We start from the raw sequence: 26,255 nt of genomic DNA on the forward strand, positions 1-26,255 counted from the left end.
TACACTCCCAGGGGGTCCTTAAACGCAGCATTAATTACTCTTTCCGCTCCTCACGTGCTGCACTGCGGCTCTGATCCAATCAGAGGCCTTAATTGAAGGAACACAGACGGTGACGCGGCGCCGTGTGTCGTCATCACGATCACGTTTGTACTCTTTGTTATCCAGCCTGCTGTATTTGTTTGTCCTCGATAATAATTTCCATTTCAGTGTGACACCACTTCCTGCTCCGCCGTGTGTGTGTGTGTGTGTGTGTGTGTGTGTGTGTGTGTGTGTGTGTATGAGAGAGCGAGAGAGAGAGGGAGGAGAGGAGAGTCTGAAGCCCCGCCCCTCTCAGACACGTTGCCCAGGGAGAGGCTGCACGGGCTGATGAGAGTCCTCCCCGCCCGCCTGCAGTCTGCTCGGTTCATGGTTTCACTCCATCATCGGCGCACACACTCACACACTCACACACACACACACACACACTGCTGCATGTCCTCAACTCACCGAGCAGGACGTGAACACTCGGTGTGTCGCTCTGCAGCTCACACACCTGCCTCCGGACTCACCTGGATTTATCCCACGACTTCTTTATTTAAAAAGGAGGAGAACTACATTGAGCGCGTGGTTTCGTAGAGGATGTTTGCGGGTTTCTGTCCCGCACTCAACAAACCCAACCGGAGCCGGTAAGTTCCCGCAGTGTTTTCTTTCTTCGTGTGTGTGTGTGTGTGTGTGTGTGTGTGTGTGTGTGTGTGTGTGTGTGTGTGTGTGTGTGTGTGTGTGTGTGTGTGTGTGTGTGTGTGTGTGTGTGTGTTTTGTGTGTGTGTGTGTGTGTGTGTGTGTGTGTGTGAAACCGGTCCATGTGTTTGGTTGTTTTCTTACATAATGTGGGACGACCTGCCCAGTTGGAAGAAGCAGAGGAGGTTATTTAATCCACCGTCCCGTGGGTTCTCTCATTCGTGTGTGTGTGTGCTGGGATCAGGCTCGTGCACTGGTTACACTGGGACTTTAAACGGCAGCTGAGAGCACGCGGCTGAAGCTGGGAAACAAATAATGAGGTCATCACTCGAAAGTCTCCAAATGTAGTGTCAAACGGAATCTGGAGTTTAACATTTTAAAGATTTTAAATCTCCTGTTTGGAGTTTTTTAGCAGCTTCAGACTCTTCACGAGCTGCTAAAGAAACAGAGAGCACCATCAGGGACGAGGTCATGGTTGAGGGTCGAGTCCCAGTGAGTGACAGGGGCGCTGCTGGGTGTTTTGGGCCTCAAACTACAGACCACATCCCAAACTCCTCCCAGCTTAATGACTGAAACCGCCAAAACTCCAAAATGCAGAAGATCACGATAAAGCTGTGATCACTTTCTCTCCTCGGCTTCATGCATCAACTGTTTAATCTGTCTGGAGAAGAGGAAAATTAGAAACACTGGACGTTGTGTTTACTTACTGATTTGATATGATGATTATCAGAAGAATTGACTTTAAAAATCTTAAGAAACTTTAAGAAAGACGAGCACGCCTCCTGATGGTCACCTCGCACACACCTCGTCTGTGTCGTTGGAATCAAACTGATGATCATGAAACATCACGACTTATTCTGCTTCACATTTCACTTTAGAGATTTGGCAACAAACGTTTTCCTCCCAAAAAACTCCACAGCGCTGGACATCAGTCAGCTGCAGCGCGCTGGAGGAAGCTCAAGCTCACGTTAACTAGCAGAAATGAAAGTCAGCTGGACGGGCGCCGTCCAACACGGATTAAAACGCAGCACGGACGCTTCAGAAGAAACTCGGAGCGAACATTCTGTCATCGCTGTTTGAGGTGACAGATTGTCCCTAACCCATTGAGAGCTCTCTGCTCTCTACCGCGCACCGCCACTGAATCTTTAAGTGGAACGCAGAACTGGACTGTAGCGGACTCCTTTCACCCCTGGAGATATGTTGAAGGAAAGCAGGAAGAGATTTAAAGGAGCAGTATGTAACTTTGACACCTAGTGTTTCAAATGGGTACTACAGTCTAAATTCTAAACATTGTAGAGCGCTGTCTCCCCCCCCTCTAGAGTCGATGCTCACGCAGGTCACCATGTGGTGGACACTGAAGCTTCAGTGTTTATCCAGCTCTGCATCGGTCTGTAAACCTTTCTGTGTTCTAACCTCTCTCCATTTTTCAAAAGCATCTCCAATATTGATCCTAGTTTGATTCAATTTGAAATCTATTTTTCTAACCTCCCTCTCTCTCTCTCTCTCTCTCTCTCTCTCTCTCTGTGTGTTCAGCTCAGTGATGCCCTTTGCTAGATGAGATTGTAGCACCAACATGTCGACCTCAGACTCGGATTACTCCATCGACTGGCTCGCCAGCGACGAGGACGACTGCGACAGCTCGAAGAGTTCAAGTCCTCAGCACGCGGAGGAGCCGCCTGCTGCCCCCTCGTCATCGTCATCAAGGGAATCTTCGAGCAGCTGCTGTCACTGTGGAGCGGAGCAGAGGAGAAAGAGGAGGAGGAGGAGTGACTGCAGGGACTTAGACTCTGACTCAGAGTCCGCCTCGGTCAGTCCGGTTCAGGGATTCACGTCTGTGTGTGCGCAGGCTCCTGTGGGGGCGGAGCTTCGTTTAACCAGGAAGAGGACTCGCAGCTCCGGTGAAGACGGCCTCTGTGCGACGCCTCAAGCAGACACTGAAAATGAACGTTTCTTCCACAAGGTGAGCGCTCCAACACTGAGGCGTGAAGACTCCTGACATGTCTTTAAAAACATGGACCCTGTTTTTATACTCTTTTGAAATCCACAACATAAAGATCTCACAGCTCGCTGAGCGCAAAGTATAAACCCTCGGCTGCTCTTATTGGCCGATGTTGTTGATAGATGTTTAACAAAGGTGCAGAGATTTGAGTATCAGCTCCATGCATCGATCAGGAGATGGTTTTAAAAGAATATTAGTGCAGAAAACAATGCTCATTAAACCATGGAGTCAGAGCGCCCTCTGCTGGACAAACGGTCCAGCAGAGGGCGCTCTGACTCCTTGGTTTACAGTCCTCTCAGCACAGTCTGCAGCACGCGGAGCAGAACGTCACAGCTGAGCAGACGTTAAACCGCTGTAGAACTTATTCATGTTTGAGATTGTGAAATGTTCTTTAGATTAGTTTTTTGTTCATACGCAGCTTTCTGATCGTTCTATGAAACATGTCGATGCAAAATCTAATCCAGGCCTAAAAAAAAATCCCTAATACTTTCACACTTAAAAAAACTCCTGAGAACGTCCTGATATGTTCAGTCTGAGCGTCATGTGTGAACACAAACAGCTGAATGTTTCTCTCTTCACCCGGAGTTTCTCCTCCAGCCTCCTCGTATTTATTCTGCAGAAAGTCAGAGTGAGCTGATGTGAGAACTCAGGAGTGGAGATGTGAAAATGGTTTCAATTAACCACCATATCTTTACATAAACCATATTACTCTAACTCCTCCTGCCTACCATCTGTGTGTACTTCAGTTACAGACACAGCCTCCACTCCTCTGTTTGCTTTCAGCTGATTTAAAAGTTCTCTGTCACACGGTCTTCTCTAAAGGTTGTGAATGAAAAAGCATTCTCTCCCTCTCCCTCTTTCTCCCTCTCTCACTTTGCCCCCCTCTCTCTCTCTTTCTCCCCCTCTCTCTCTCAGATGTTGTGCGGCCTCTCCACTCCGTGTTTTTGTTCTTCTGTTGTAACTCTGTGTTTAAGTTTTGACTTTTATCTCTTAATTGTCCCTTCGACCACATTTGTCCTCGCTCAGCAAAACTTGCATCATCTCGTGACGTCAAAGGATCAAAAACCACAATTTAAGAACCGTCATTAAGACCTGAAGTTCTCTACGCGTTACTGTCATGACCAGGACTTTCTGTGACCCGTCTAACAAGGACTGCTGCTGGTCTCAGACTGCTGCTGGTCTCAGACTGCTGCAGGTCTCAGACTGCTGCAGGTCTCAGACTGCTGCTGCAGGTCTCAGACTGCTGCAGGTCTCGGACTGCTGCAGGTCTCGGACTGCTGCAGGTCTCAGACTGCTGCTGCAGGTGTCAGACTGCTGCAGGTGTCAGACTGCTGCTGGTCTCAGACTGCTGCTGCAGGTCTCAGACTGCTAGATGAGAGCACTCACGTTTCTGTCGGAGACGCTCGAGGACGGAGGGGCCGGCACGTGTGAAGCTGTCGATAGTGATCGGGTTCTCGATTAGCCTCTACCAGCTGTTAATGTGGGCCTCTTATTGAACGCCCTGTGGACTCTTACTTTCAGTGTTAATACCAAGGGGGAGGGGGGGAGGGGTCTAATGGTGTCAGACAGAGCGGCTTTAAATGGACAATCAGACAGTTAAAGCTGTAAATCAATAAAACCCAGAGAGAGAGAGAGATAAGCTGTAACACACACACACACACACACACACACACACACACACACACACACACACACACAGCTGTGGATGTTTAACTAACCATGCTCTCTCTCTTTATCTCTCCCTCTCTCTCTCTCAGTGCTCGGAGCTGCAGTGCTACATTGCGCCGCTGTCGTCCATCCTGCAGGGCCTCAGATCAGGAAGGTACTCTGAACGTAAGTGTCTAATCCCCCCCCCCAACACACACACACACACACACACACACACACACACACACACACACACACACACACACACAGTGTTGCTTCGCATTCTGAGACCTGAACGCCTGAAACTATCGGCTGAATCTCGATGTCCTCCCTGAGACAGTGAGGCTGAAAGGTCTCCAATGGTTTAATATGGATGGGACAGCACTTTGAGACTTCTCTGTAACCATGACAACACGATGTTATGTGGCAAAAGCTGATTTTACGATTTTTGCTTTACTCACTCGCAGCCCTGCCGCTTATAAAAAGTTTTTGTTTTGACTTGCAGTAGAGTTCTGAATCAGCTCTGGTTTTCTAATGAAGTTTTCTGGTAGATTGTAAACAGAGCGTGGTTTCACCTTTCTGCTTTTTTACCGTCTCTCCCTTTCTCTTGGTAAAATGATGCCGTTTGTTCACCTCATTCTTCTTGGTGAAGTTTGAACATAATCGTCAGAACTGAAGACATTCAACACTTTTTCAAGTTTTTAATTGTTAAATATATAATTCAAATAAGAGAGAATTAAATAAGTCATGAAAAGTTCATTGTTGGCTCCTAAATGAGATCAGTTTATTCCTTTGATTTCTAAAAACACGACTTCAACAAATGCTCATTTAGTGATCACAAAATCTGAGACTCTACAGCGAGAGAGTCCTGGAGACGGCGTGCAGACTGAGCGTGCGCGCACACACACACACACACACACACACACACACACTGAGAGTGCAGACTGAGGGAACACACACACACACACACACACACTGAGCGTGCAGACTGAGCGTTAGCGCTGCAGCACGCCTCTAAAGTGAGACGCTCAGAGATGACAGACGGCGTACACACAGAGGTGAGATATGAGCTGAATGTCTGCACCAACACGCAGCCAAGATAAATATGTGAGCGGTAATTAGAGTCCGATCAGATCGTGATTAAAGAGTTTTTCTTTAAATCAAACGTCCTCAGAAGCTTCAGGACTGATCGCCTGCAGGCTTTTAGAGACGTTTCATTTAAAGGAAACAAACGTTCAGTTTGAGCATCCAGCAGGAACGAGAGCAGAGAAGTTCTTCTCCCCTCAGATACGACGACCTGGAACTCTGACAGTGAAGCTCGAGCTGCAGCAGGAAGTCTGCTTTCTTTTCCTTTTTTCAGTTCTCACAGGTTTTCTCTCTTTTTGTCGTCTGCAGGTCTGAGCAGCTTCCAGGAGAGCGTGGCCATGGACCGGATCCAGAGAATAAGGGGGGTCCTTCAGAACCCACACGTCGGGTAAATACCTGAGAAACTACTTCAGCCTCTTGAGCAGCTCCATGTTTCATCTTTCTGATCAGATCCTGAATCAGCTGTTAGAGCGCCATCGGGCTGGTCTAGAGTCCGGATTAGACCTGGGATCAAGTTAGTCTGTGTAGGATTGAGGTCATTAGAAGGGAAGGACACTTAGACTACATCATGAGGACTTCATGCACTCAGAGGGGTAGGGAGACCGGCTGGATAGGATACCCCCCTGATGAGTCTAGACCCTGGTGGTGGTGATACCCCCCTGATGGAGTAGACCCTGGTGGTGGTGGTGATACCCCCCTGATGGAGTAGACCCTGGTGGTGGTGGTGATACCCCCCTGATGGAGTAGACCCTGATGGTGGTGGTGGTGATACCCCCCCTTATGGAGTCTAGACCCTGGTGGTGGTGGTGATACCCCCCCTTATGGAGTCTAGACCCTGGTGGTGGTGGTGATACCCCCCCTTATGGAGTCTAGACCCTGTTGGTGGTGATACCCCCCCTGATGGAGTCTAGACCCTGGTGGTGGTGGTGATACCCCCCTGATGGAGTCTAGACCCTGGTGGTGGTGGTGATACCCCCCTGATGGAGTCTAGACCCTGGTGGTGATACCCCCCTGATGGAGTCTAGACCCTGGTGGTGATACCCCCCTGATGGAATCTAGACCCTGGTGGTGATACCCCCCTGATGGAGTCTAGACCCTGGTGGTGATACCCCCCCTGATGGAGTCTAGACCCTGGTGGTGATACCCCCCCTGATGGAGTCTAGACCCTGGTGGTGATACCCCCCTGATGGAGTCTAGACCCTGGTGGTGGTGGTGATACCCCCCCTGATGGAGTCTAGACCCTGGTGGTGATACCCCCCTGATGGAGTCTAGACCCTGGTGGTGATACCCCCCCTGATGGAGTCTAGACCCTGGTGGTGATACCCCCCCTGATGGAGTCTAGACCCTGGTGGTGGTGGTGATACCCCCCTGATGGAGTCTAGACCCTGGTGGTGGTGGTGATACCCCCCTGATGGAGTCTAGACCCTGGTGGTGATACCCCCCTGATGGAGTCTAGACCCTGGTGGTGATACCCCCCTGATGGAGTCTAGACCCTGGTGGTATTACCCCCCCCCCCCCCCCCCCCCAGCTAGTCAATCCTCATTGTTTATTGTTGTAATAAAAACGTCTCAGGTGTGGAAACTGGTTCTGCGTCCTCACACGTTTATTTATGATACTGGTTTTCTCCCGGGTAGTCTTTCTCATCCTGAACTCTGGATGACCTCCAGGAAACGCCACGCTCATGACGGAGCACATTTCAGACGGCGGTTTTGGTCTTTGAAGTGGACTTGGCCGGAGGGTTTTTTTTTTGTTTTATTAGGAAAGAAGAATGAGCTCCGAGAAGTTCCAACAATCAGAGGAAACATTCGCAGGTCGTTTTTGTTCAGTGATTTAAACGCAGACTAACAGCCGCAGCACGCCAAGAGCTCGCCAAACGTCTGTAATCATCTGCGCTCATTTTAATCATCTTCAAAAAAAATGTATTAAAAAAAAAAGTTTATTGAAACCTTTAATCGTTTAAAATGATTTTTCCGTTAACGTCCAGACCTCGCTCTCTCGTGGTCAGATGTATCAAAGACATCCTGAGCGAGAGAATAGCGCCCCCTGTTCTTTAGAGAAACAACATGTCTCTGCTCGCGGTGCTTTTATTGTGAAATGCTGCTTGACCTTCATGAAGGTACTTCCTGATCGCTGTGAGAGTGAAGACGGGGGTGATTTTGATGAGTCATTATGGCGTCTTAAGAAATCACATCTACTGACTTTATTGTAAAAAAAAACAAAGCATCTTTTTACACAGGTGTTACGGTTTAAAACGTGACCATGTTAACTGGTGACTTTTAGCCGGATGTGTCTGTGGTTGTCACGGTTACAGCAGACGTTGAAGTCAGAAAGTGTCCAAACTAATGCGGCTTTGTTTAATTTTTTTATTATATTAAGAAATACCAAACTTATATGTCTGTAACCATGACAACCAACGACGCATTCGGCTGAAAGTCGCCAATTAACACGGTCACTCTTTAAACCGTAACACCGTTAAATTTGAAATCGGTTTACTAAGGTTTATAATTAACTGAATTTAACGTTAAGAACTTTGTTAACGGATTAACGAATTTACATTTTGGATGAACTGAGCTCATCGCTGTACACGCCCACCTGTCACTCAACTCAGCCACCACAGTAATTATGCAAATGATGTAAAACGTTCTGCTGGTTTTGAGGAGGAAACAGAACCCTTCACAGACTCTGACAGTAACATGTGTCTCTGTTTTTATACAGAGGAGCGTCGTGTAAACGGGTTCCGTTTGTTTTAAAGTCGATCTGTGGACGTCTTTTAACCTCCGTCCAAACGATCCTCGATACCGACGTCAGAGATTACCGTATAGAAGAGTGACAAACTGCAGCTAACAAAGAACAAATGGAGCGAACATCAGGAAGCATTCAGCGTGCTGCTCACACACACACACGCAGCGAGGGCGACACACAGGACTCCCTTCTTATTTGACTTGTAAACTTTTATAGAGAAGAGTTCATCGTCAGCATGGTGTAGAAATGTGTTTGAATGTGGTCAGAGTGTTGTATGAAGCAGCAGCAGTGACCTCCGTCATCCAATCAGGCGTCTCTGCTCATCAACGCGTGCGTGCGTGTGTCAGTCACAGCGTGACATAAGAACAACAAAACTCTGTTTCCCCGCCTACACAGAAACACCTTAAACAGAGTTTTTGAACATCTTCACCCTGGAAGGACTTTAATAATATTTAGGCCTGCAGTCTTAGGTCAAAACGCAAAGAAAGATACGTTTAAAGATACCCGGCTACGTGTGGACGAGGCCTGAGTTTGAGGGATCTGACCGGATCGTAAATCAGACAGATTGTGTTTCTGTTGAAACCTGAGCTGTGACACGACGAGCTCGTTTAGAAGTTATAACCACGATAAATGGCTCCTTCCTCTCAGACGAGTAATAAGTTTGATTTACTGTCAACAGAAAGCTTTCAGGGAGAGACATCAAACATTTTTATTACAAAAACACAGAAAATAACTCTGAAAACAGTTTGAGCTTTCAGAAGATGTGGAAAGTTTATTCTGCTTGATATTCACTCTGCACTGTAACGGGTCAAAGAGAAAAAATAAAGAACGTCTGAAGAAGCTTTGAGTTCATAAAACTCAGAGTACACACACACACACACAACAGTGCTGTGTGTGTGAGCAGTGGGCGGGGCCTCAGCCGGCGCTCCAGGGCTTACTGCTCTATTTATAGCCTGTGAATGGAACGAGGGCGGCCCCCCCGCTGCTGCCACGTGTGGGCTGTGTGAGACTGTGTGTGTGTGTGTGTGTGTGTGTGCGCTGCGGTCACATTTCTCGTGGACCTGAACATGCTTCACTCGCCTCCACGTCATGTGACGCTCTCATGTGTGTGACCAGATAGTATCACACAGGCGGGGAGGAATGCATGCACACACACAGCAGGCCTTTATATCTGTTCAGTCTTTGTGCTATTTCATGTCGTCCACCAATCAGACGCAGCGGCTCATCGATGTGTCTGCAGACGCTTCATGAGGATTATGTAACGACCATTGGCGAGACATCCCTAAGCCCCCCGCGTGTGCGTGTGCGTGTGTGTAATGAAACTCAAATTAAATGCTATTTGACTGGTGACAAAAATCGAGTAATATCTGATAAAATCAGTACTGATAGAAACTCGATATGCTGATATTGGCCGATATTATCGGTCGGGCTCTGGTGTAAATGAGAATAACTAGTTTTCGGGCTTCTCTCCTCGGGGATCTGTTGGAAACTGTTTGAAACATTACTCTAATACTTATATTTTCTCTTGTAGGCGACGCTTCTTCGGCCTTTTACTGAAAATCGAAGAAATGCTTCGGAGCTGGTTTCCTCACATCAAATCGAATGTGACGCAGACAGACGGCGGCCCGCCGGCCAAGACGCTAAAGGTGATTATGTTTCCTTTATTATGTCAGAGTGTAGTTATGATCATCTGGATGTTTGGGACCTTCTGTTTGTCAGCGCTCTGTTGTGTTAATAAAGTTTTGTGTTTTTTGTGTCTCCTCTGCAGCCGCCTCACAGCAGTGCCTCTCCTCGTCCTCCCTCCTCAGAGTCTCCTCTCGCTGCCTCTCACTCCTCCACCCGCCTCAAATGGCTCCACACGTCTCCCATCTGCTCCGTGACGACACCTAAATCCATGCTCGCCCGGCCCCCCCCCTCCCCTCGGCCCGCACGCTGCAGCCCGGAAGCGACCCAGGACCACGCCGTCTCCTCCACCTCAGAACTTGACTCCGAAACCCCTCGCCACCTCCCTCCTGCTCCTCGAGTGAACCGGGGGCCGCCGCCCTTGAAGATCATCTCTCCGTGTCTGGAGCGCCTCCTGCAGGCGAAGGAGAGCGTCGTCGTTCCCCTGGCGGCGGGGGAAGAGGGGTGGATGTCGTGAGAGGAGGCGGGCCTCATGGCGTGGGATCATTCAGGACAAACATGGCTTCCACTCAGTCCGACTGAGACACTAAAGGCCTTAAACAAAAGCATGCTTCAGAGTCTTCTACTTCCTCTTTTCTTTTTTAATCTGTAGCTCGCTCCGGGGTCAGGATCGCCATGACGACCACAAAGACTCTTGAATGTGAAAAAAAAGACAGGACAGGACTGCTGTTTTGTTTTGTCGTGCTTGGAGACGTTGGACCTGCTGAGTCGGTTGGATTTGATCTTGTAGCTCAAAATACGATGTTGACAGAGCGAACACTTTTGATACCATGTGTTATAAACGATGAATCTCTGTTGCCATAACGACCATCGTCTCAAACAGACACAGAAACGATGAGCAACGCCTAAATTATACAAACACATCGGCAACTTTTCAGTTTGGCTAATTGCAGACATTGTTGTCATTTTTGCCCGCCGATACTAACGGCCGATATCAGCATATCCAGTGACTATCAGTATCGGCTAATTTTATTTCAGATATGCGCTTATATAACTCGATTTATTCAGCAGTCAAATAGCGTTTACCTCTTTCACCAGCAGAGGGCGCTATATGGATTACAACAAGCATCATCACTCTCCAGAGTGTCGATGTACGTACATGCTCAGTTACTGTCCAGCTGAGTGACCATCTTGTGACTAAATCTTTTTGATTTGACTACATCTGAGGGATGAATGCAATAAATGAGTCTGTTTATTTATCTCTACAGATCTGAGAAAGATATCGGCATCTGATTTTTTTTTTTTCCCTCCCTGATATCAGTCGGGCTGTATTTGTTATGACCTGAAAACAGTAAATAGACTCTTGTGCGCAGGACTTCTGTTTTTGTTGCTGTGGTATCAAACGCGTATCCATACGGTTCATATCCTGACCGAGCCTCCGCTGCACGTCGTACGAGGAGACGTTTGATTTCCGGACCTGCACACTCGGACTGTTACTCCGGTTCTTCTGCTTTTTTTTTTACACAGACTCCTCTACCTCAGGCTGGAAACAGAGCAGAGCTGTTTGGTGAAAAGTGAGAACTTTGACGGGAGTGGAGATGGTCTGGAACTATTCTGAGTGATCCGGCACAATGCATCACAGGTCACAAACAACAAAATCTACAAAACACTCGAGCACGACCGGCACATGTGAGGATATATAACAAGGTCAACATGACCGTAGTGAGGCCGTCGTCTGCGCTCGTTCTCTGATGAAAGTTTGGTGTGTTTGGAGTTTTACGCTGACTCATCGTCTGTGATTAAAGATGATGTTGGGGTGTCCCGCCTGTCTCCGCTCAAAATGTTTGTTTCTTATTTTTTTGAATTCATAGAAAATCCAAAGCAGGGAGGGACTCCGGCCACTGCTCGTTAACGACTTCCATGTTTTTATGGTTTATGGTCACAGGAGGCGACAAACGTTCAGATTTTAAACTCTGAGGGGAAACCAAACGAGGATTTTTCTCTCCGGCCAAAGTTAAATAGATATTGGTGCTTTAATCGCTTCTCCTCAAACTTGATCTGAAGCTGAAGTCAGTCGTGTAGATTTCTCAAACAAACCTAAAAGCTGCCGCAGCAACTTCTTCGGCCTCGTATCGTGGTCGCTCGATGAGGCGCTTTGGGATTAGCGTAGTCTCTTAAGGTCGGTTATTGGAAAGGTTAGCTAGTTGCGTTCCCGCCTCAGGATCTGCTGTCCAATCACAGGCGGGGAAGCTGTTTGTTTTACACCTCTGATCACATCGTTTTCACGCTTACCGTCCGTCAGCGGCGCGCACCGTGGCGCCGTTTGCTTCCACTCTAGACAATGCTCGTGTTTCCACATCACGCTCTGCTCCATTTCAAATATGCACCAAGATGATCGACGGAGCACGCTGCAGGCTGGACAGAATAGATCGACCCAGACAGGAAGTCAGATGAGGAAACTCAGCGTGTCCGGTCAATTTCAAAATAAAACATATATACAGAGTCAAGATGGTCACTTCAGAGATCGTGACGTTAAAACAGGCGCCGAAAGACAAAGCTACATGTCGTTAGCGCGATCTCGTGAACCTGTGAGTACAGCTGGGCGTGGCGTTGATGAGACGCCGCTCACTGAGGACAGACACTGCTGTGCGACCAGCGTGGTGCGTTCACTGTAAATGTAAATGTGAGCGTTGAGAAATCCCAACCTGCCCTTCTACCAACAGCTCTGGCCGACACGAGAACACACTCTGACCTTCTCTCCGTGTACATCGTTTCTCACTTTGTATTTCCTCCTCTAACGATGGCCTTTGTGATATTTTGTACGTCTGAAATAAACGTGATGTTTCTGAACTCGTGTGTGTGTCTCTTTAAATCGCTCACTCTGAAGAAGCTCACACTCAGACGGACTTCTGCAGCATTTATTGTTGTTTTTTTTCTGTCTGCTTTGGGAAACTCGGCATCGGCAATGAAAACAATAAATATGGATCTTATGCAAAACATTTTCCTAATGAAGCATTTTACACAATGTACAATGTTGTAGCTCGCCCACCACTCGCTCTCTTCTATACACAGTTCAGACAAATAAACAAAGCTCCATGCACAAACCCTGAAAATGGGATGTGGAGTAATGAAAAAACACAAAACGCTAAATGCACTTCTTTTCGTGTGGATCTTTGTGTCGTTTAAAAATCAACCACGGGGAGAAATGAAACGTGTGCTGAAAGGAGATAAAATCATTTAAAAAGTGGCCTGTCTGCCCGTCACCAGTTCCCTCGTCTGTGTGTGTGCTGTGATGAGACGCTCCGCCTCAGTAGTCCGTGTCGGAGCCCTCGGCGTTGTCCACGTTCCGTGACAGCATGTAGTTGTCCATGTCGATGGAGCGGCAGTTGTTGATGGCGTAGCGCAGCCGCTCGGCCATGACGGCCTGACTGGAGTACGGAGGCAGACGCAGCTGGAAGAAACACGTCTGAGAGGTGGGGAGGCTGTCGTACGGCTGCACAGAGGGGACACACAGAGGACAGGGTTCAATCAAAGGTCAAAACGTACAGCCGGGGGGGCTGACGATGAGTTTCAAACATTCTGGAAAAAATCAAACGACGTCGACACGTTTGGCAACAAAATTAAAAGAAACCTAAAAACTTATATTCAGTCATTTCTCGTTTTCAAAGATGGCAGCCAAACTCCTGCACAGCGTCTAAATCTGCAATGTCACGTCGGGAAGAAGACTGTGACGGATTCATTCCTCTCTGACGCACCCGCACGCTGTCATCACGTCTCTGTACGTTCAGATTCTGTGACGGCGTCTTATCGGTCTCAGTCTGTGAGGTCACCTTGTGTTCCGCCATTGCAGGAGCATGACCCCAAAAACAGTCCAAAGGGCGTCACTTCCCCCCCATTGTCCCTTAACGTCATTTAGATTTAAGGCGAAACGTCACAGGGGCGTAAAAACGGCGGTTTGAACAGGGCTGTTCTAAAACACGTCGTGAGCAGCCGGTGTGAGGTCATTAACACGAGAACCGAACAGAATCGTCTTTTTTTTTTTACATTTTCAAAAGTTCAGACGCAATTTTGAGAACAACCGCCGTGGCGTGAGCACAGATCCACCAAAACAGCAAAAAAACACACTGTAGTATACACGCCAGGCCAGTAGATGGCGGTGTGTCTTCGTTATGAAACAACACGAGCACGCTTACAGAGCGCCGAGGTGTAAACAAACAAACAAACAAACAAACAAACGTTTGTGTGGACGGACGATGAGGTGAGGTCGTTACTGAGTGACCTGAAACTACAAACAGGAAATATTTTTACAGACAGAAGTCAGGAGTCGGCCATTGTTGTTGTAGTCCATCTACTCGCTCACAACTAATGACAGGAAGTGTGAAAAGGAGGAGCCGAGTTTATCCAGTTTACACGACGACGACCGGGACGCTGCTTTGCGTTTTCATGCAGTTTAAACGCCGTTGCCTGAATCAAACCGTCTGTTAGATCACTAATCTGAAATCCTCTCTCGCTGACTGGACGCCGCTCGTTAATGTGTCTGAGCTCCTGCCGGACTCACCCGGTCCACCTTCATGATCTGGAACCTCTGCGAGATGTCGGCCGTGTTGGCGGGCAGCCTCGAGCGTCCGGAGACGAAGCGCATGAAGAGGACCCTCTCCTCGTTGGAGAACTCCTCCAGGGTCTGCCAGAACCACTGAACCAGCGCGTGCTGCTCGTCCACCTCCCGGTAGCGCACCACCTTCTTCAGCACGTCGCAGCAGATCTCCGGCATCCCGCACACCATCTGCTCCAGCTGCTTTGCCGTCAGCAGGGAGAGCAGCGGCACGGGGACGATCCACGACATGCCCTCACGCACCGCCGCCACCTGAGACACAAACAGGAAGAGGAAACGGATTAATAATCATCTCTGACGGAGATCCAAAGATCAGAGTGAGACGAGACGCTTGACCTTTGACCTCCAACACCTCACCTGTCTTCTTCTTTTCATTCAAAGATCAAGACTCAATGTTTGTATTTAACTGTTTTGTTTGGTCAAAGAAATAAACAAATAAATAAATGATTGAGAGTGTGACCTGGCGGTCGATCTCGTGCAGCCGGTACTCGATGGCTCTCTCCACGTACTCCTTCCTGTTGGAGAACGTCAGAGGGATGCTGTTTCCTCCGGGGATGATGGGAACCATCTTTCCGTCCGCACTCTGCCCGACAAACGAATCCAGAGGAATCATCTGGAAAACAAACAAACAAACAATTAGAAAAAAAGTTGGAGAATGAACATAAACGCCTGCTCATGTTGAAACATCCACTCAGGAAAGAATCCATATTCATCATCAACATGGAGCACTGGCCGCTCGCCGTCCAAATTGCATCCATTAAATATTTCAAGGATGGCTCTGTGCTTTTATTTTACAGGTGGGCAAACTGAAGTGTGGTGCTTTTATTTTGAAAGTGGGCAAACTGAAGTGTGGTGCTTTAATTTTGAAGGTGGACAAACTGCTGTGTGGTGCTTTTATTTTGAAGGCTCTCTGTGAGCTGAACAGAGTGTTTCGATGGTGTCGTTGATACGGGTCAAAGGTCAACATTTATTTATGCGCTGTTATCTCAAATGTTGACGTTGCCATGACGATAGATTTGTGATTTATTACTGCAGGTATGCCTCTGGTGAGCTGATAGCCCGCTGCTCATCACGCTGGCAGATTTCTCGGGTTCACTTTGTTTTTTTTCCGCTGTCAGACAAAGACGTTTAAAGTTACGATGCCACCCACAGCATCCAATCAGCAGCTCCAAAGTGTTTGCAATACTTATCGGTGATGGCTGTGTTTAGAAAGAACTACCATGCACTTCGATCTCTTACACGAGCTGTGATTTAAGTATTCATTTATTCGCTGTCCTGGCGGCGGTTTAAGACCTCTGTGGGACTTTTGACGGCTCGTCTGGAGGAATCTAAAACCCGAGACGATGGAGGAGCAGAACACAACGAGATTCTTTCTCTCTCGTCTTTTCATGCCAGAGCAGCAGATGCGGCCCCCTCCTCTCCTCCCTCCGCCTGGCTGATGAAGCTGGCCGTGGCAGTGTTGTGGCTCCCGTCCCCCCTCAACGCCACCCCACCCCGCCCCGCCCCCCCCTCTCGCTCTACAAGGCCGGGAGCAGGGCCAAGTCTCCAACAGGCAGGATGTGCTGCATCAACAGCGGCCCTGGCATTCCTGCAGGTCGGGGCTTTACAGAGTCGGGGTTGTGTGAGGTTGTTTGGACAGAAGAGGGGCTGCGGGATGTGTTAGCTTTCTGATGCGGGGGGGTGAGGAGGGGGCTGTGGTTGTATCAGAGTGGATGTATCAGTTGAAGTTTGGGCCACAGACTGATGTTGTATCAGCCTGGGAGAGGAACAGCGTGTACCAGAGACTCGCTTCAGCTCCGTATTTAACCCTTTACACCCCACAGCTCTCTCTCGCTCTCAAGGCCTCTGCATGTTTCTAATAAGCTCCACGAGCAGAAACGTGCTCAAACTAGGATCAATATTGGAGATGCTTTTGAAAAATGGAGAGAGGTTAGAACACAGAAAGGTTTACAGACCGATGCAGAGCTGGATAAACACTGAAGCTTCAGTGTCCACCACATGGTGACCTGAGTGAGCATCGACTCTAGAGAGGAGCGGGGGACATTTTTTATCAGTGTCGTCTCAGTCAGGAATGTGAGCTCTCTGTGGTCTGTAAACAGAATTCACTTTCAGTAAACCACATGATTGGCTGCTGCTGCTGGCGCTCAGTGGGCGTGGCCTCGGCCCATGACATCACTGTGAGTTAGCGCCTGTTTGTGGCGGCTCAGACGACCTGTGGGAATAAAAACAGGCTCAGAGGATCGAGCCGCCTGCTTATTATCTGTGTGTGATTCTGATGACTCAGACGTTCTCACGCAGGACGAGGCGAACGCCGCGTCCACGCCGTCAAAACACCCATTAGTCCTCCTGTGAGGTTTCAATGTGTGATGCTGTCAGAGAGGAGATTCAGCGTAAACACAGCGTGATGTCAGGACGCTGCGTTGGTGTAACTGCTGTTTATTAAAGAGGAGGAATGACGCTCGTTCAATTTTTAAAAGCAGGAAAAGTTTCTGAGGAAGACGCCAAAGTCAACATCATAAATCCCACCTTTGTGTGCATACGCAGGCAGCGGTGAACTTTGACCTACTTCAGATTTTATGAACACGATATATATTTTTTAAAATATGGCATGTTCTCCTGGAAAGAGTTTACACACAAGCAAGAGATCAGCATGCTCTCACATGAAGGCTTTTATTCTGAAGAGGGACAAACTGAGATTTTTCTCCGGTGTCGTTGATACAGGTCAAAGGTCAACATTTACCTGAGAACCTGAGAGGTTCATCTCTCTCTCTCTTTTCTAACCTTTCTGTACGTGGAGAGAACGCACACACGCACGGGGAGAACATGCAAACTCCACACAGGGATCATCATCATAACCACCTCCACCCGGCATCGTGTTCCATTCCTCACCTCATGGAAATTATCCTCGGTGATGCCGCTGTCTTCAATGTGAAGAATGCTTTTGAGCGTCTGCACGTACAGCAGGTCCACCTCCTCCAGGTCCTCCAGCAGCAGGGGGATGCAGCACAGCTGTTTCCACACCAGGGGGGCCAGGTGCAGGTCCAGGGGCTTCTTGGTGCGGATGGCCACGCCCATCAGGATGCCCAGGAACTTAAACTGCAGCATGTGCTCGTCCATGCAGGAGGACGGGTTCAGGAGGAACCTGAGAGCATGACAAGAGGTGGAGACAGTGTCAGTGAAAGGGCTTCAGGCAGCTTTTAAAAGCACCAACAGAAATTAGAACTTACATCTATTTAATGTCCCGTATGTGTTGAGGGTGAAGTTAGCACATGCATGGATGATTTGGAGGCTTGGAGTATGCTACATCAGAGTTTAAAGAAGTTCTTTCCAGAGCTCATCAGACTGTTTTTGTTGTTGTTTTGTCGGACTGCATTATCAGTGGATACTGGATTTGTTTCATTTTAACTCCCTGTTCAAACATCTTAGCCTCACATCCCTGAACCGACTACATCTAGACGATCTCGTGTCCCACCCGTCCTCCCCATCACTTTTAAAGTTCTTGTTTTTGTGTTTAGAGCGGTGCACGGTCAAGCTCCAGCTTCCTTCACTGAGATGCTGAAGCCGTATAACACCAGCAGGTCCCGGAGGTCCTCTGACTAAAGGATATGAAGCCTTTGAGGTTACAGCACCTAAACTTTGGAGCTCTGTGGACCCTTTGAAGAACCCGTCTGTTCAGACTCTGGTTGTCCTGTCCGTCTGTTTGTTTTAAACGTCTCTGCTTTTTCAAACCTTTTATTGTGAAGCACTTTGTGACGTCTGCTCTTGAAAGGTGTTTTATAAATCAACACTTTCCTTACTTAGACACTTTGAAAAAAGACTTGAGGACAGTTTCAGCTGATCCCAAATCTCGCCTAGAATCACCCAGTGTGTCGGTAACCTGAAGGCGGCTACGCACTAGACTGAGAACAAAAAACAAGCTGCAAAACGACCGCCGCGTCGGGTTCTTTCAGCCGCTGTCGGGCAAAAAAGTCAAACTGTTCACACAGAACTGCCGATTTGTTTGTGGAGTTTGCCCATGAGTAATAGCTTGAGGATCCTCACTGACAGCCCTGACAAGCCCCGCCCCCTAACGCTTGGCTCGGTGTGTAACTAGCTCAAGGCCGCAAAATCGGTTTGTTTACAGGCTCTACGTGTCCCCTCAACGTTTCCTCACCTGTCTCTGTTGTAGCCGACCTCGGCCGTGGCGTTGGGCGAGGGGATGAGCAGGTCGACCACCCCGGTCTCCAACTCCTGCATTAAGACATCCACAGAACACAAAGAGAGAGACATCAATAGAGCGTCCTTTAGGCATCATCACTCGTCTGAAGCGTGAACCTGACGGACGCGTTCTCACCTGACACATCTCTGTGATGGTGTCATCAAAGACCCCGCCAGCATCATCGGCGCCCTCTCCCACCAACTTGACCTTCCAGGCCCTGGAGGGCAGGCGGAGGTCTGAGGCGTTCAGCTTCACCACCTGACGAGCGATCTGCACAAAGATCGGTTTGCACTTCCGTCCCCTGCAGAGTCAAAGATTGAAAACAGGATGAAGAAACACGAGCAGCCGCTGCAGAGAGGGCGGGGCTTCTGAAGCCGGAGAGTTTAAGAAGCCATGTAAAGTCATGACCTGAAGAAGCAGTTAACCATCTGCGCTCGGCAAACATTTATCGTATTATTCAACGAGAGCATGAGTCACTGACCGTGTGGAGATCCGTTTGACGGTGATCTGAGGGCCGTAGTTCTTCCCCTGCACCATCGTCTTTCCGATGGAGCGCACCATGGGCAGCGTGTAAACTCTGGGCGCCAACAGGGGCCTCAGCTGGCCCTGGACGATCCCCCAGGTGCCGGCGTTGTAGTGGGACGTGCAGCTCTGCAGAAGGAGAAAGAGAATGTGATCACTGCTGAAGTAAAGCGACGGACGGATTTATTGACCTTCTTAACCGTCAGGCATCAGTTTAATTTACGACCCTCTTAAGTCACTAAAGACAAAAATGTCCACTTCCAAAAAACTGCTATAAAAAGAGAGCACATTGATAATTCTTTCAACTTTTTTTTGAATACATCTCTTAAACAACTCCAGCCCTGCTCAAAACTACCAAATATTGAATAATTATCAGGAATTTAACACTTTAAATGCCAGTTTGATTACATGATTCTGGCATTTAAAGGGTTAAATTCCTGATATTTATTCAATATTTGGTTGTTTTTAGCAAGGCTGAAGTTGTTTAAGAGATTTATGCAAAAAAAGTAGCAAAAAATATTGAATATTGATCTATTAAAAAAATAATAATTTGCATCCCAAAATGTGTCAAGAGAGAGACTTTCTTACAAACATGTGTGACATATGCACTAACACAGCCAAAATGATGGCCAGATAAAGAGGAAAAAATTGCCCAAATGGACAAATACATTTAAAACGTCGTCTCGTCTTTGTTTTTGTTTTCAGCTTCAGTTTGAGAAACGCTCCTGGTTCTGTGTGTACCTGGTTGTTGGGGCTCAGGTTGAGCAGTCTCCACGACGAGTACATCAGGTCGGAGAAGTGGTAGAGGAGTCGAAGGCGAGCCCTCACCGCCTCGATGCTCACCTCCTTCAGCCCGCTGTACTGAGGAGGAACCGCCACCGGGAGGCCGAGCTGGAGAGGAACTGACGAGCCTGCAGAGGAGGGGGACAGGTTTTAAACTTCACGGTACCTGAGTGTGGACCGCCACATTTAACTGCAGCGAGAGGATACTTTAGAGAAGCTACCTGCTCGTAACGAAAAGTTTAAATGACTGAGAGAGTGTGTGTGTGTGTGTGTGTGTGTGTGTGTGTGTGTGTGTGTGTGTGTGTGTGTGTGTGTGTGTCTGACCTCCAGGATAAGTGTGTGTGTGTGTGTGTGTGTGTGTGTCTGACCTGCAGGATATGTTTATGTCTGTGTGTGTGTGTGTGTGTGTGTGTGAGTCTGACCTGCAGGATATGTTTATGTGTGTGTGTGTGTGTGTGTGTGTGTGTGTGTGTGAGTCTGACCTGCAGGATATGTTTATGTGTGTGTGTGTGTGTGTGTGTGTGTGTGTGTGTGTGTGTGTGTGTGTGTGTGTGTCTGACCTGCAGGATAAGTGTGTGTGTGTGTGTGTGTGTGTGTGTGTGTGTGTGTGTGTGTGTGTCTGACCTGCAGGATAAGTGTGTGTGTGTGTGTGTGTGTGTGTGTGTGTGTGTGTGTGTGTGTGTGTGTGTCTGACCTGCAGGATAAGTGTGTAAGTGTGTGTGTGTGTGTGTGTGTGTGTGTGTGTGTGTGTGTGTGTGTGTGTGTGTGTGTGTGTCTGACCTGCAGGATAAGTGTGTGTGTGTGTGTGTGTGTGTGTGTGTGTGTGTGTGTGTGTGTGTCTGACCTGCAGGATAAGTGTGTAAGTGTGTGTGTGTGTGTGTGTGTGTGTGTGTGTGTGTCTGACCTGCAGGATAAGTGTGTGTGTGTGTGTGTGTGTGTGTGTGTGTGTGTGTGTGTGTGTGTGTGTGTGTGTGTCTGACCTGGGGCTCGGGGCGGCACAGACGGGGCGGTCCAGGCAGCACTGTGGCAGCGTCCTGCAGAGATCTGGTGGATGTTTTTGCCCTGCATCACCGTCACCACTGTGGGCTCTCTGACGTGGTTGGTGTGACCCAGACCGAGCTGCACGATGAGAAAGTAATCCTTTATAGTCAGCCTTAGTGTAAATTAAACATTCAGACCTCTCGGGTCATCAGCGGCTCCTGGCTGCTCCTCGGTCGAGGCTAAAGGGGAAGTAGCTGCCTTGAAGCTTTTTTCCCCTCATGCATTCCAGGTTCTTTCAGATCGCCCCCATTAGCTCCCTAAAGGTCGAGTGTGTACGTTTCTTTGAATGATTGTGCTTTTAGGTTATCTTATCATGCAGCACTTTGTTTTTAAATTTGCTCTATAAATAAAATAGATTTGAAAATATTGACATTTGTTACTGTTCCTTTGAGAAGTTTGACTTTAGTTTGTGATCCCTAACCACTTCCTGTATCTGTGCTTAACTTGTGTCCCATAATGGTGTCCAAGTACCAACATTATGGTCGATGTTAAAATACACTGTAAGCCTATTTAAACCCATATTTCATGCAAGAGGCAAATGAATTCATAAAAAGAATATTATTTATTATTGACTGCTGGCAGCCACACTGTAGGCCTACTAAGGGCTAGTGCTAGAACTGGCACACAAAAAAGTGCAGAAGAATTAAAATAGTCTAGTCTCCAGTGTTTCCCACACAAACACAATACCTGGAATAGTATAGTATATTTCTGACCTGTTCTCATTTAATTTTTCATTTATTCATAAAATTGCTGCGTGCCGGAGAGAGCGAGAGGTAGCGGGGGAGAGAGAGAGAGAGAGAGAGAGAGAGCGCGTGTGAGAGTGCAGGTGCGCACTCCGCAGGCTCGGTGCAAACAGCGCCGCTTTATTATAAGTCTCTGCGTTCAAAAAAATCCCTCTCGACTCCTACAGAGTGTTAAGACAGCAAAAGAGAGCAGAATCACATCAGCTTCAGAGCTACAGAGAGAGAGAGGGAGGGGGAGCGATAAGGTCCGCTGTCCGTACATGCATCAAAACTGAAGCTTCTCCTGGCTCCGTTTTCAAAAAGTTAATGTACAGCTGCTTGCTGCGGATTGTGTGCTGAACTCCAATAAATAACAAAATATCTGTTAATGTAGGCCTACATTAACAGAATATCTGTTATAGTTCAGGACTGAAACAACAGCAAAAAACAAGCTGCTCAAAAAATAAACCTCAAAAACTCAGTACCATCATATTCTAAATTAACAGAATATCTGTCAATGTAGACCTACATTAACAGATATTCTGTTAAAGTAGAATATCTGTTAATGTAGAATATCTGTTAATGTAGACCTACATTAACAGAATATCTGTTAATGTAGAATATCTGCTAATGTAGGTCTACATTAACAGATATTCTACATTAACAGATATTCTACTTTAACAGAATATCTGTTAATGTAGGTCTACATTGACAGATATTCTGTTAATGTAGGTCTACAGCTGCTTTCTGTTGTTTCAGTACTGAAATATAACAGAATATCGAGTGGAACTTTTCAAAACGTGACGCGTACTCCTGTTGTTGTTTATGTCTGTGCGTGAGCATAAATTCAGCAGATTAAAGTTGTTTGTTGCAAAAACTAGATTAATTTAGAGGGGAAAACACATTTGATATAAATACAACTCAATAGATACAAGACAGATAAGAGTACGACAAATTTTTTTTTTAGCTTTATGTTGAACGGGTTTGTTTTTTGTAATGTGGAGATTTGTTTGCGTACCACCACAGGGAGCCACTGATCTACAGGAAGGGCCTTACTTTATTTCAAAATAAAAGCACACATTTAGTAAAGTACTGTCAGCTTAAGACAGGACAAACCTTCAAAATGAAAGCCTGACAAAACCTTGAAATGCAATATAATGGAACTCAAACATGTGATATGTCTGTGGTCTGTGTGTGTGTGTGTGTGTGCGTGTGCGTGTGTGTGCGTACCTGTCCCTCTGAGTTGCTGCCCCAGGTGTAAACGTCTCCGTTGGCAGACAGAACCAGAGTATGTTCAGCTCCCACAGCCACGTCCTGGATGTGGACCCCCGACAGAGCCGGGACCTGTTGAGGCCGGTTGTGGTTCCTGGCTCGGCCCTCAGGGAGGCCGATGAGGCGGTCTGACACACAGAGGGGGAAAACAACATGAAGAGACAGAATAACACAAACGGTCCAAACAGGAAGTTTAACTCTGCAGGTGTTTTTAAGACTTAAATCCTAAAGATACAAAAAGACTCCTTGGGCTCATCTGTGACTCAGGAGACCGAGAGGCAGTCCTGCTTTTCTCAGCTGAGACTCAGAAAGCATCAAACCGTGCCGTACCTTGTCCGAATGTGTAAACTTTCCCGTCTTTGGTTAAAGCCACAGAGAACTGAGTTCCACAGGCGACTTTATTGATGCTGATTCCACACAGGACGTCCACTTTCTGAGGAGATAAAAACACATTTACGTTCAGACGGACGTGAACACCTTCACCGCACAGCCAACATGAAGACGCACAGCACCTACCTGAGGAGAGGACTTGGCTGTGGAGTTACCGAGTCCCAGCTTTCCGTAGTCTCCGTCCCCGAAAGCCCAGACCATCATCCCGTCAGCAGAGACGACCAACGTGTGGTTCAGCCCACAGGCCACCTGAGGAGGACACGCAGGTCAGGATGAACTCTGAGAGACGTCACCACTCATCCACAAAGTTTAGCTTCCATCACTGCAACACCTGTTGGTTTGACCTGATAACTGCTCTCATATCTGGCAAACCGAGGGGCGTCCAAAATGGCCGTGTGGGGGTGCCTTAAAAGCGCCTACCTTCTCTGGTCCAAACAAATCCAGAGCATTCAGGACCAGAATCTAAACTTACGAGGAGGACATACTGGCTGCTGCATTGTTGTCAGAGAAGCACTTCAACATAGCATGTTTCCTTAATGTCTGATCATATAGTAAGCTCACTTTATCATTTCACTACACATCTCACTGATTTTCTGCACATCTAATCTCTTTGCATACATGATGAGCTCATCTAGAAACATTTAAAAAAAAAATTATTTAAAGATTTATTTTTGGGCTTTTTGTGCCTTTAATTGAGAGATAGGACAGTGGACAGAGTCGGAAACCAGGGAGATAGAGTGAGGAATGGCATGCGGTAAAGGAGCCACAGGCCGGACTCAAACCCGGGCCGCCCACTTGAGACTACAGCCTCCATACATGGGGCGCGCGCCCTAACCACTGCACCACCAGCGCCCCTAGAAACATTTTTGTTGATATTTTTCTGTCTCACCTGTCCGACTTGGTATCCCTCCAGAGCGGTGACCTTCTCTGGAAGCTTCTTGTTGGAGGTGTTTCCTAACCCCAGCCTGCCGTAATCCCCGTTTCCAAACGTGAAGAGTTTTCCATCAGCTGTGACAACAGCCGAGTGTTTGAAGCCGCACGACATCTGAAGGATGGAGACGGCGAGGGAAAGCAGGCGAGCTTAAAAGTATTTCATTATTTGTTCATCTTGAACTGATCAGCTGAATGAATCTCCTCTTACTGACCTGCACCACCTCCTCTCCCTGCAGGGCTTCGATCTGTCTCGGGCGCCGCTGGCGGTCGCTGTTCCCGTGGCCCAGTTTACCGTAGTCGCCGTCGCCCCAGCTGAACACCTCGCCGCTCTCCGTCAGAGCCATGGAGTGACCGTCGCTGCCGCAGGACGTCACCAGCTGAGTCACAACGAAACCTGATGGACCAAAGAGACGACAGATCAGTCAGAGAGGAGGAACGACTGACAGGTCCGCCCACACCTGAGGAAGGCGAACCCATTCCTGTAACCGACCAGCACCTGAGGCCGTAGGTCGGCTGTGCAGGTGTCGCCCTGAAGGTCATAAAAACACGTTTGTTTGTTTCAGTTTTTTCAGAAGCTCATTTATTTACGGACCTTGCAGAGCTGAGATGACGGTGAGGACGTGCAGGTCGTCAGAGTTTCCCTGACCCAGGCGCCCGTAGCTTCCCTCCCCGCAGGCCAACACCGTCCCGTTCGGCTGGATGACGAAGGTGCAGTTCTGACCGCACACGACCTGCAGATGAGGAGGAGGAGGAGACGGGTGGAGAAAAGTCATACACAGCACATAAACATATTTAATCTCAACTTCATAAAACATCCATCCTGAGAGACTTCAGTCTGTGTACCTGCTGAGCCTGAGAGAAGGACGGCGCCGTCGTCGGCACCAGGATGTTTCTGCCCGCCTCAGCCAGCTGTCCGTGTCGACCTGCTCCCCACAGGTACACGTCACACTTCCCCCCGAGGTGCCAGTCCTACACACACACACACACACACACACACACACACACACACACACACACACACACACACACACACACACACACACACACACACACACACACACACACACACACACACACACACACACACACACACACACACACACACACACACACACACACACACACACACACACACACACACACACACACACACACACACACACACACACGAGGAGAAGATGGCGTTAGAATAGCTGCTCTCGTCTCCAGAGTCTGAGGAGAGGAAACGTGTATTAAAGCTGATCCAGGTGTGAATCACCTCTGGTCTGGAGGTCGCCCAGGACATGATCTGCTCGTCCATACCGGAGCCCCATTTACTGTTGTCCTGTTGAACAGAGCACACGCCATTATCAAACCTTTAAAACGACTCGTTAAGCAGCGTCACAGTCAGCAGCGCCTCACTCACCATGAGCAGAGCCAGCTCGTCTTTGGGCACCGGCTCCAGGTCGGGGACGGAGAACGACTCGGGGAAGGTCGCCCCTCGAGCCAGAGCCTCCGCCGCCTTCACTGTGGTGGAGAAACAGTCGAGCCACGCCCACTCGCTCGCACACCACACGGCCGTGCCGGACTCCAGAGGGCAGTGACGGAGGAGAGGGGGCACAGGGGGCCGACACAAGAGATGGTCCAGGTGGAGACCAACAGCCAGGGAGGCCAGACACTGCATGTAGGGACTGTGGACCAGCTGCTCGCCGCACACCACGTGAGGCTGGAGAAGAAGAAGACAAGAAAACACCTTCAGCTAAAGAGGTTCAATTTTAAATACTAAAGGACTTTTACATCTGCTATACCACTGATAATCAATAATAATTTCCTGCATTTTAAAGAGGCAGCTACCAAGTTGCCCAGACCCCAAAACATTTTCATTGGTGGAATTCCTGCATTTGTTTTTTATTTTCGGTGCATCATTTTATCATGCAGAACTTACAGAACAGCAGGTTGCAAACGTTCAAATCCGAGTCTCTGAGCCAG

General features: G+C 48.2%; 2 protein-coding genes across 6 annotated transcripts in view; one reads left to right on the plus strand and one right to left on the minus strand.

The window, feature by feature from the left end:
* Positions 1-314: 314 nt before the first annotated feature.
* Positions 315-12,664, plus strand: LOC109975727 (circadian-associated transcriptional repressor). The gene is made up of 6 exons (XM_065952553.1): positions 315-665; positions 2,251-2,677; positions 4,474-4,549; positions 5,759-5,837; positions 9,723-9,837; positions 9,960-12,664. Exons 2-6 carry the CDS (start codon positions 2,291-2,293, stop codon positions 10,329-10,331), a joined length of 1,029 nt encoding a protein of 342 aa, XP_065808625.1. The 5' UTR covers positions 315-665; positions 2,251-2,290; the 3' UTR covers positions 10,332-12,664.
* A 54-nt stretch (positions 12,665-12,718) lies between these two features.
* herc1 (HECT and RLD domain containing E3 ubiquitin protein ligase family member 1) overlaps positions 12,719-26,255 on the minus strand; it is a 61,574-nt gene continuing 48,037 nt past the window's right edge. For all 5 annotated transcript variants that reach the window (XM_065952549.1, XM_065952548.1, XM_065952547.1 and 2 more), the window contains exons 61-78: positions 25,693-25,992; positions 25,546-25,611; positions 25,131-25,256; positions 24,880-25,018; positions 24,500-24,681; positions 24,244-24,399; positions 23,481-23,603; positions 23,295-23,397; positions 22,923-23,092; positions 20,910-21,048; positions 19,888-20,057; positions 19,106-19,275; positions 18,760-18,925; positions 18,580-18,656; positions 17,316-17,568; positions 14,887-15,039; positions 14,373-14,678; positions 12,719-13,307 (exon numbers count right to left, since the gene is read on the minus strand). In XM_065952549.1, the coding sequence (XP_065808621.1) occupies positions 13,122-13,307; positions 14,373-14,678; positions 14,887-15,039; positions 17,316-17,568; positions 18,580-18,656; positions 18,760-18,925; positions 19,106-19,275; positions 19,888-20,057; positions 20,910-21,048; positions 22,923-23,092; positions 23,295-23,397; positions 23,481-23,603; positions 24,244-24,399; positions 24,500-24,681; positions 24,880-25,018; positions 25,131-25,256; positions 25,546-25,611; positions 25,693-25,992 (2,985 nt within the window). In that variant the 3' untranslated portion in view covers positions 12,719-13,121. The remainder of the gene's footprint in view (positions 13,308-14,372; positions 14,679-14,886; positions 15,040-17,315; positions 17,569-18,579; positions 18,657-18,759; positions 18,926-19,105; positions 19,276-19,887; positions 20,058-20,909; positions 21,049-22,922; positions 23,093-23,294; positions 23,398-23,480; positions 23,604-24,243; positions 24,400-24,499; positions 24,682-24,879; positions 25,019-25,130; positions 25,257-25,545; positions 25,612-25,692; positions 25,993-26,255) is intronic.

The sequence above is a fragment of the Labrus bergylta genome, chromosome 3 (assembly GCF_963930695.1).
Source record: "Labrus bergylta chromosome 3, fLabBer1.1, whole genome shotgun sequence".
Lineage (NCBI taxonomy): Eukaryota > Metazoa > Chordata > Actinopteri > Labriformes > Labridae > Labrus > Labrus bergylta.